General features: G+C 27.3%; 1 protein-coding gene across 1 annotated transcript in view; it reads left to right on the top strand.

The window, feature by feature from the left end:
* Positions 1-8,079: 8,079 nt before the first annotated feature.
* The window catches only part of LOC117175896 (HBS1-like protein), a 48,622-nt gene continuing 47,225 nt past the window's right edge, over positions 8,080-9,476 (top strand). The window contains exons 1-2 of the mRNA XM_033365720.1: positions 8,080-8,309; positions 8,482-8,547. Of these exons, the coding sequence (XP_033221611.1) occupies positions 8,267-8,309; positions 8,482-8,547 (109 nt within the window). The 5' untranslated portion in view covers positions 8,080-8,266. The remainder of the gene's footprint in view (positions 8,310-8,481; positions 8,548-9,476) is intronic.

The following is a 9,476-nucleotide window of genomic DNA, read 5'->3' as shown; positions in this document are numbered from 1 at the left end:
TTGAAAAGCGATTGACCAAGTGTATAGAGCTCAAAGGAGATTATGTTGAAAAATAAAAAAAAAATTTACCCAAAAAAAATTGTTTTTATACTTCATTCTAAGAACTTATTGAACTACCCTCGTATATTATTATTACTAACATTTAATAAAGTAAGGTAAATAATAATTTTTGTAAATGTAACTCTGTACACCTGTTTGAAAGTTTGCTACTGTGTTGTGTCAAATCTGACCTTAAGGCAAAATCTAGGAAAAAAATTGTAAAAATATGTTTTCATCATTTTGACCAATACTATGCAAAATTCCGTTTAAAATACGACCAAGTTCTTCAGAAGTTTTTATTATTTTCCGAGTTATCACAATTTTTTATATTTATATTTTGTATACTGCTCAATGTTACCAACTGTTAATAATCAGAAAAATATTTCCTAAGTTACTAAAAATTACCACAGGCTGCATTCAAAACCATTTGAACTAAAAAATTTACAATTTATTTCAGTGAAAAACTTAAATTCTCGTAAATTCTCGAAAAAAAATCGCCTAAGAACTTACCGGTAAGTTATGTCCTTAGTTGTCTTCAAATGTATTTTACGTTTGATCACGTGACTATATGAGCGGGATTTTCGAACTATTTGCTCTAAAAATACCCAATTGCCTTATAGAAATAACCAATATTGAGCAATTAATTCAGTATACGTCATTATTTATCACATTCCTAAACAAATGATTTGAGAAATAATAATATACGTGTTTATTGTCCTTCATAATCCGCAACGTTTTCGAGAATGTGAAACACGAGTGTAAGTGATCGGTCGCGCTCGAAATTAATGTTTTCCCACAGTTACCCCTACTGAAATATTTTTACACTCGTTCCTAACATTTTTACTCTTGAAATTAAAATTAAATCGATTGAACAGCTTTATCAGAAGTTATGACAATTATTCAAATCAGTCAAATGCAGTCCCACCCAAGTAAATAAGGTTCGCCATCTTTGCTATGTATTAAACATAGTTTTCTGTAATTTTCTACGTATATTACGTTATTTATGTATTATACGTAGAAAACCTCGAGTGACATGTCACAACTCATCTCTGTGACCTTCCATCTGCTTTCATTAGAAAAAGATCATTTGAGCAATCACCAATCGCCATCCTTAAAAAAAGATAGGTAGACTTTCTTGATTTGTCATCTCTTTCTATTGTCTGTACCACTTATAACGTTCATAGTCAGGGGTCCAGTACTATATATCGATACCATAAACCAACAAGGTAACTAGAAATTAAGCCTATGCAAAATATGGGTGCAGTACCATGTGGGCAGGAAACGTCGGCGTAAATTAAAGTGAACGAGATAGAGAGATATATTTGTCTTATGGGATTGTATCTTCTGGGTGCCCTTTCACAGACCTGTAATTTGAATGAAAGTACCTTTTCACGGACCATAGATTCTGAATCAATCATGGAACGAATATTTTACATCGAATAGATTTCTAGTTACCTTATTGGTTTACGGTCAATCTAATTGTTCGAGAACCTAGACGCGACAAAGATATAATAAGTCTAGATGCGACACCTCACTAGCGAAGCTCTAATAAGTTCCAAGAACTAAATAGTGCTATTAGTTAAAAAGAGATGGAGAACTCTCTGTCCTTTTTTAACCAATGGTATTTTTCTAATTCTAGGAATTTATTATAGGTTCGCTAATGAGGTGTTAAATTAAACTTGTATAATCTTTGTATGCAAACCCTATGCGAAATATTAATTCAATGAAAAATTCCAATTTGAGCTTCGTGAAAAGGTACCCTAGGGTATCTTTTCACGTACGCCTTTTTTGAATAAATCGTTAAATTAAGTTGATATATCGAGTTCGTATCTAGGTTCTCAACCAATCAAATCTTCCATAAAGCAATGAAGCAACTGGTCGCAAATCCTAGGAAAAATATTAATTTCACGATTATTTCGAAACAGCCCTTCATGAAAAGGTACCCTTACATTATGAAATTATTTTCTACGAAGATATAAAAGAAATAAAGTTAAGGCCTATTTATTTATCGCCAAAATTTAGCACCAGTATAAGGCCATCTTGAAACATTATACAACTGAAGCTTCGGCTGAAATGACGTTGTACCAACACATATTTTGTATTCATAGAGTTCTATGTATATAAGTTTTTCTTTTGACTGTCTCTCTATTCCGCAGAAGCGCGGCGATCGAAAATTGAATTAAGAAAAAAATGTCAAAATAGTGAAGATTATATACTTTGAAAATGTACCTTTTAATAATGCTCACATCACAGTTTTGAACAAAGGTAAAAAAAGAAAATTAAATTAATTAAAATGACACGCAGGAAAAAATAAAAGGGCTAGAGAGGCTAGAGTAAAACGTCCAGAACCGGTAATAGCAAATATAATATTTAAAAATAATAAAATAAATAAATGATTGATAAATAATGATCAGAAATTCTACTAAAAAATACTGTTTAAATTATTCTTATAATAAAATAAAAATGAAACTTTATATTACAATTACACGAATAATTAAGAGTTTTTCTTTCCTTTCTTTTAATAAAAAGACCATCAATTATATTTTTACTTTTTACCATATGTGTAGGACCAAGTTTGTAAATGATCTTACCTAATTATTTTCATTTTTATTAATTAAAATTTGCCGAATTCAACTTTAAAATGTTTTGGCGACACTTTAAAAAGAACGTAATTTTCTACCCCTCCTCCGGAGGGGTATCGTAGTTTAGATAAATCCAATAGTTGGTGCTCCGATCAGGTAAACTCTTTTTTTCCATTGTTATGTATAGCAAAATTACAAAATTTCATTAAAAACTTGATACTTTTTATGAATATATAAGGAATAAAAATCGTTTTCAGTAACAATAAGAGCAGCTGTAACTAGTTAGCCAAAAAAATGCATCAAAAAATGTAATTTAATATTAGGAAAATTGAATATAAGGATGAGTATTCTGAAAACAGTTTAAATTTTATTCATAATTTTCCATTGTTTATTTCGCTAATGAAATTAATTAAATAATTTTATAAACAACTGTAATTTTTGCAAATTTTTAAAATTGATTAATAATATTACTTGACTAATAATAATAATAGTAATAACAATATTTAATCATTAATCATTAGCCTTATAATATGCCCTTTTATCAATTCATCTATACATTTTCACTTTCTAAAAAATATATATTTATATATAATTTGTTTATAATCAGAGTGGCGACTTGAGTGGGAAACTGGGAAAGATTTGGAAAAAACAACGAAATAACCGGAAATTAAATTAAAGAATAGTTAATTTACTTTGTCTACAGTTGCAGAGCATATGATTGAAAATAGTTATTGTTTTTATTATAGGAAGGGAATTTCAGTAAAGAAATTAAATTTCCCTTGGGACAGGGAATTTTTTTACATAGAAAAGAAATTAAAAAATATATAAAACTGAGATTCAGGAGAAAGGAGTTTAAAAATCCCTGTTACCTTCTTCCGAAGTTTAAAAAAAGAGAGGGCTTCAAGCAGTTTTTAGAGTAGAAGTATTCTTTCGAAAAGAAAATATTTCTAAATTACAATATAAAATGTTTTTTACATTTTGCGTTAAGAATTTACCTTTTTTTAGAAAATTCAACTACTTGCGGTTAGAAACTGAACTCTTTTGTCAAAAATTAATTTTGTTGGAAGATTGATCATTTTAATTGAAAATTGATCTCTTTTTAAAAATGTAACTAGTTTGTCGAAAATCAAACTTTTATCTAAAAATTCTAATATTCCCGTATAAAATTTAATTATTTCGGGTGAAAAATGGACCTTTTCTAGCTCAAAATTGAACAATTTGGATGTAAATTCGTTTTTTTTTAAATTAAAAATTTGTTTATTTCGTGAACAATTCGCGTATGTTGTTAAAAAATCGACTTTTTTGGTAGGAAATGAGTTTTTTCTTTGAAAGTTAATCTTCTTATTTAAAAATTCTTCTTTTTGGTTGAGAATTTAAGTATTTACCAGTGAAATATTCATCATTTTAGTTAAAAATTAATCTTTTATGGTACACATAAATTTACTTAGTTGAAAAATAAACTCGTTTGTTGAAAATTAATTTTTTTTTAATTGAAGATTCCTCATGTTTATTTAAAATTCAGTTTTTGGTTAAGAATTCATCATTTTAGTTAAAAATTCTTTTGTTTGGTTTAAAATTCCACGAGTCTTGTTATAGATGACTTTCTTTCATCAGTAGAAACGTTTTTTTATACCTCTAAAATATTTTTAAAACAAATTTTTAACTACATATGAGTTATTATAAATATGTGTGATCTTCCCTACGGAATCTTTTTTTATTAATAAATGATTTAGATTGTTAAAAACCATTTAATTAAACAAAATAAATATAGAAAAATAATAAGAAACGAAATTAACATACAGTGAACATTACACTTCCGCCTGGGCCATTAACTTCTGTCTTCCAAATTATGTCACTTTCCCAAAAGTCTTGTTCACAAACTGTATTTCTGTCATCTTTGCGAATAGCCTGTTGCAACCGTTTAATTTCTTTGGGATCTTTTGGCACAAGAAGAAAATGAAACTTCTCCGAACTACTGGTATAGCCGGACGTACAACCCGGAGCTACACATTTTAATCCCATTATTTTGCACTATCAATTAGAAAAAACTCTCAACACAATAAATAATTAACTCGGCTACAAGTTCTTATAATTTAAACTTTCAATTTTACATATTTTTCTCAAATAAATCACTTTTAATAGGAAATTTACCGGTTTTGACAATACAAAACAATGCAAAAGATGCAAAAAACAGGCTTATCTGATCGGAGCACCATCTATTAAATTTATTTGAACTACGAGGGGTTCCTCCGGATGCTAAGAGAACAGAAAAGTTGGGGCGATGCATGGGGCTGGTTGATACAACGTTATTTCAGCCGAGGCTAGAGTTCTTAAATTCCCAAGAATTTGAATTCAGGTTATATAACTGAGAATATGACAGAATGTAGGAGAATTTAAAAGAATTTAAGAGAATTCAAGCATTTATTATTCTTAACAGTAGTGTTATTGTTCAGGTTATCTCAGCGGTTGAATATACATTATTTTCTAGTTCCGACATATTCAGGAATTACAGAGTTTCATATACTTTAAAATTTTCAATTATATTAATTTATTTCAAACAAAAAAAAGAAAGTTTTTTCTACTTTAAAAGATAACTCTTTAACAAAATAATGGAACTTTCAACAAGATAATTGAATTTTTAACATGATAGTTGAATATTCAACCTAAAAAGACAAATTGTCGACAAAAAAGTGTCATGGTTTATATTTTAATCAAAAAAGAACGAAATTTATGCAACAAAAGAAAAGAATTTTAAAACCAAAAAGACGAATTTCCAACAAATAAAGACTTTTCACTCAAAAAAAATAAGTAAAAGTTTATCTAAATTATTGAACCTTCAAACCAAAGGACAAATATTCTTTACAAAAATGCAATTTTTAAACAAAAAATATAACTTCAACAAAAAATTAATTTTCCACGAAACTGATGCATTTTTACGCAAAAAAATGAACAACGATTTTCAACCAAAAAGTTGCATTTTCATATGAAAAATGACATTTTTTCTATAACAGATGAAGTTTCAAATCAAAAAAATAAATTTTCACACAAATAGTTGAATTTCCTGTTGAAAAAGATTTTAGTCGAGTTTTCACGACCAAACTATGAATTTTTTAACAAGAAATAATTTTCTACCAAAAAAATTCAATTTTCAATCTAAAAAGACGAATTTTTAACCAAAAACAATTACTTTTTTAACAAAATCTTTTATTTCTCTAGCAAATAGTTGCGTTTTTATAAAAAAATATTAAATTTATCTTAAAGCAAAAGAATTTCTTATTACAAAAAAGGTGAGTTTTATTTAAAAAAAGATTCCAGTTAACTCAGTAAATTCTCTTTTTAAATTTATTCTCCTTGTTTAAAAATTCTTCTTTTTAGTTAAAAATGTAGTAATCTAATTAAATAATAATAATCTTAGTTAATAATTTATCTCTCAGGTTGAAAATATAATTACTTGGCTGAAAGTTCAACTGTCTTATTGAAAAAAAGCTGTTTGATTGAAAACTTTTTTTTTTTTTCTTTGGATAAAAAGAGTTTTTTGCCGTAAATTTAAGTATTTTGTTACATTTTTTTTTAGTTGAAAATTATTATTCTTTTTAACTGAAAATGTAACTATTGTTCCAGTTGAATATTCAATAATTTTAGTTAGAAATTCATCTCTTTCGTTGAAAAATTATTTATTAACTCAAAATTTATTTGTTTAATTTTTGATTATAAAATGATGACATTTTTTGGTTCAAAATTTATTTTTTTGTTTGTTGAAAATTGATTTTTTTAACATAAAACGTAATTATTTCAGTTTTGGTTGACAATATATCTTTTTCTAGTAAAAATTAATTTTTGTTGTTTTTGATTGTTTATGTTGAAAACTCATCTTTTTTGCATAAAATTCATCTACTATTCCAGTTGAAGATTCATCATTTATGTTGAAAATTCATCAGTTGGGATAAAAAAATGTTTATTTCAAAATGTAATTTCCGTTTTTTGTTGGAATTTTTCATTTTTAGTTCAAAATTCATCTATTTAATTGAAAATTAATCTCATTTTTCAAAAATTTATCTCCAGCTAATAATTGCATTTATATCAAAAATATATATAATTGATCGTAAAGCAAAATAATTTTTTAGTACAAAAAAGTTGAGTTTTATCCAAAAAAGATCCCAGTTAACTCAGTAACATCAAAAATTGAATTTTTGTAACAAAAGAATAGGTTTCTACGAAAAAATTGAATTTTCAACCCAAGAAGACGCATTTTTTCAACCAAAAAGGACGATTTTTAACAAAATAGTTAATTTCCCTACCAAATAGTTGCATTTTTATTCCAAAAGGATCAATTTTGTACTAAAACAGATGAATTTGTATTAAAAAACCAATTTTTTTATGAGTGGAACTATCCAGAAAATATTTCAGTTCATTTTTCAACAGAAAAATATAAATTTTAAACAAAAATTAAATTTTCTACGAAATAGTTAAGTTTTCGAGAAAAAAATATAACAGCTTAATTTCTAACCAAACAATTGCATTTTTATCAAAAAATGATTTAATTTCTGCTAAAGCAGGTAAAATTTAAAATAATAGCCAAATTTGACAAAAAAGAGTTGAATTTTCAACCAAAAAGTTAACGAAAAAATGCAATTTTTTATTAATTAAAATAAATTCTGAGATTCTCATTAATTCTCAAAGAATTTATTTTTCGGTTATATTCTCGGTAATGTTCTCATACTCGTTACCTTTCTCAAAGTAATATAACCGGCTCAGAACTCTAGCCACGAAGGAATAATAAGGAGACCCAACTGCCAGTGGGAAGCCATCTGAAACAGGCAATAGAAACATTACCGTAAGTAATACGCACGTTGCAGGAACATCTTAGATTTGAGTGCGCATGTGCGCAGTTGTCCTCTTCCTATACATGGAAAAGTGTGCGAGTGAGAAAGTTTGTCAAATTGACGTAAGTTAGAGGTTGTGTTCTTTTGTTGATCATCATACGAAAGATACACCAAATAAACATATAAACAGTATTTTCGGTACTTGTTTAAAATGGAGAGCGCAAATTGCGTGATTTTCAATAAAATCATTTACACCGTAACGAATTAAAATTTCTTGCCACATTTGCAACTGCGTCTCCTTTATATAGAAAAATAAGATCAAAAAATAAAGGTTAAATTTCTAAATCATTTCTATTAAAATTAAATGACAGGTAAAACAATAAAATATATAGACGTTTAATGTACTTACAGTGAAGGCTTTAAAAAACGAGGTGTATTTGCCTTCTTCAACGTGTAACTTTGTCCACAACCCGGAATTTCGCACCTGCGCACTCAAATCTAAAATCTTCCTGCAATGTGCGTATCACTTACGGTAATGTTTCTATTTCCAAGTGGGGGAACGGAGTTAGGTCTCCTTATTATTCCTTCGTGACTCTAGCCGAGGCTTCAACTGCCAATGAGGCTCTGGATTCGACGCATGAGCAGTAACTTCGGATCAGAGAATTGGGAACATCTGTTTCGTATGTTCAGAACGATTAAAAAACGTTCGTTTTGTCAAAGGTATATCTTTACTTTTGTGGAATTTTGGTCATGCTTTTCACTCTTTTATTTCGTGAAGTGAGAAAGTGTAAATGAAACACGAAAAATAAAACAGCCGTAAAAATGTCGCGACATCGGGACGTTCGTTCTATGAATTATTCCGATGGTAAGTGTGTACTTTGAGGTTAGCCGAGTTTAGGCCTCAACAGTTTCCAGGGTTTTCATTCAAAAGATGTTTTGGATTATTTTGATTCCTAAACATTTGTTAATATTTGTAAAGAATAATTAGGCGGAGTGTTTTGTGGTCATTTTAGTTTAATTGCGTTCTATTTTGGTAGAGTACGAAGGTTACGATGACGTTTATGGGCATTCTGTGGAAGATGAATTCTGCGTTTCTCCTGGTGGTGAGTATATTGTTAGTAAATATTAAAAAACTGCTCTTCAAACAAGAAAAGTCTTTATTACATTTTATAATTTTAGATCAATACGCGGTCATCCTAACCTCTAAATTCTAATCAGCTTGACTTTTTTTATAAACAATAAAATTTATCTAATTTGCTTCTCGTTGGAACTTTAGATGAATAACATATATTCGCCTAAATTTTGTTTACAAAGTTTAATTTTCTAGAACTGATTTATATAATCGCTTTTCTAATTATATCACTTATTGCAAAAACGATCAAAGTTATAAATAAAATATCGTAACTAAAATTTTACTTTATAAACTTTAAATAATAATTTCACACAAGTAGAAGAAAAATTAACAAATTGAACCAAGAGTGATTGATTTTATTTATTTTTGCTGTGTTAATTTTATTTTCATATTTTTGGGGGTTTAAAATTCAGCTGTTTTGTAAAAACTTAAAATTTTAGTTTTAGAAATTTCATCTTTTTTATTTAAAAATTAACTTTTTGGTTGAAAATTCATATTTTTTATTTCAAAATTAGCTTTTTTGTAGAAAAAAATCGTCTTTGACTTAAAAATCCAATAATGTGGTTAAAATTTTCTTTTTTTCTTGATTGTTAAAAATTTGTTGGTTCAAAAATTCATCTGATTTTTTAAGTTTCTTTCTTTTTTTTTTTTTTTTGCTAAAAATTCGTGTTTTTTTGTATTGAAAATTGAACTATGTTTGTTGAAAATTGTTACCATTTGCTTGAAAATTATTATTTTTTTAATTCATATTTTAGGGTTCAAAATTCAGCTCCTTTGTTTTGGAAAATAACATTTTTATTTAAGAATTAATATTTTTGGCCTCAAAATTCAGCTTTAATATTTTTAATTTTTTATTATTTTTTTAATATTTGCTTGTATATTGTCCTTTTTCTTGAAAAT

Source organism: Belonocnema kinseyi, chromosome 7 (assembly GCF_010883055.1).
Source record: "Belonocnema kinseyi isolate 2016_QV_RU_SX_M_011 chromosome 7, B_treatae_v1, whole genome shotgun sequence".
Lineage (NCBI taxonomy): Eukaryota > Metazoa > Arthropoda > Insecta > Hymenoptera > Cynipidae > Belonocnema > Belonocnema kinseyi.
Note: the sequence above shows the minus strand (reverse complement) of the source record. Positions and strands in the feature narration are given on the sequence as shown.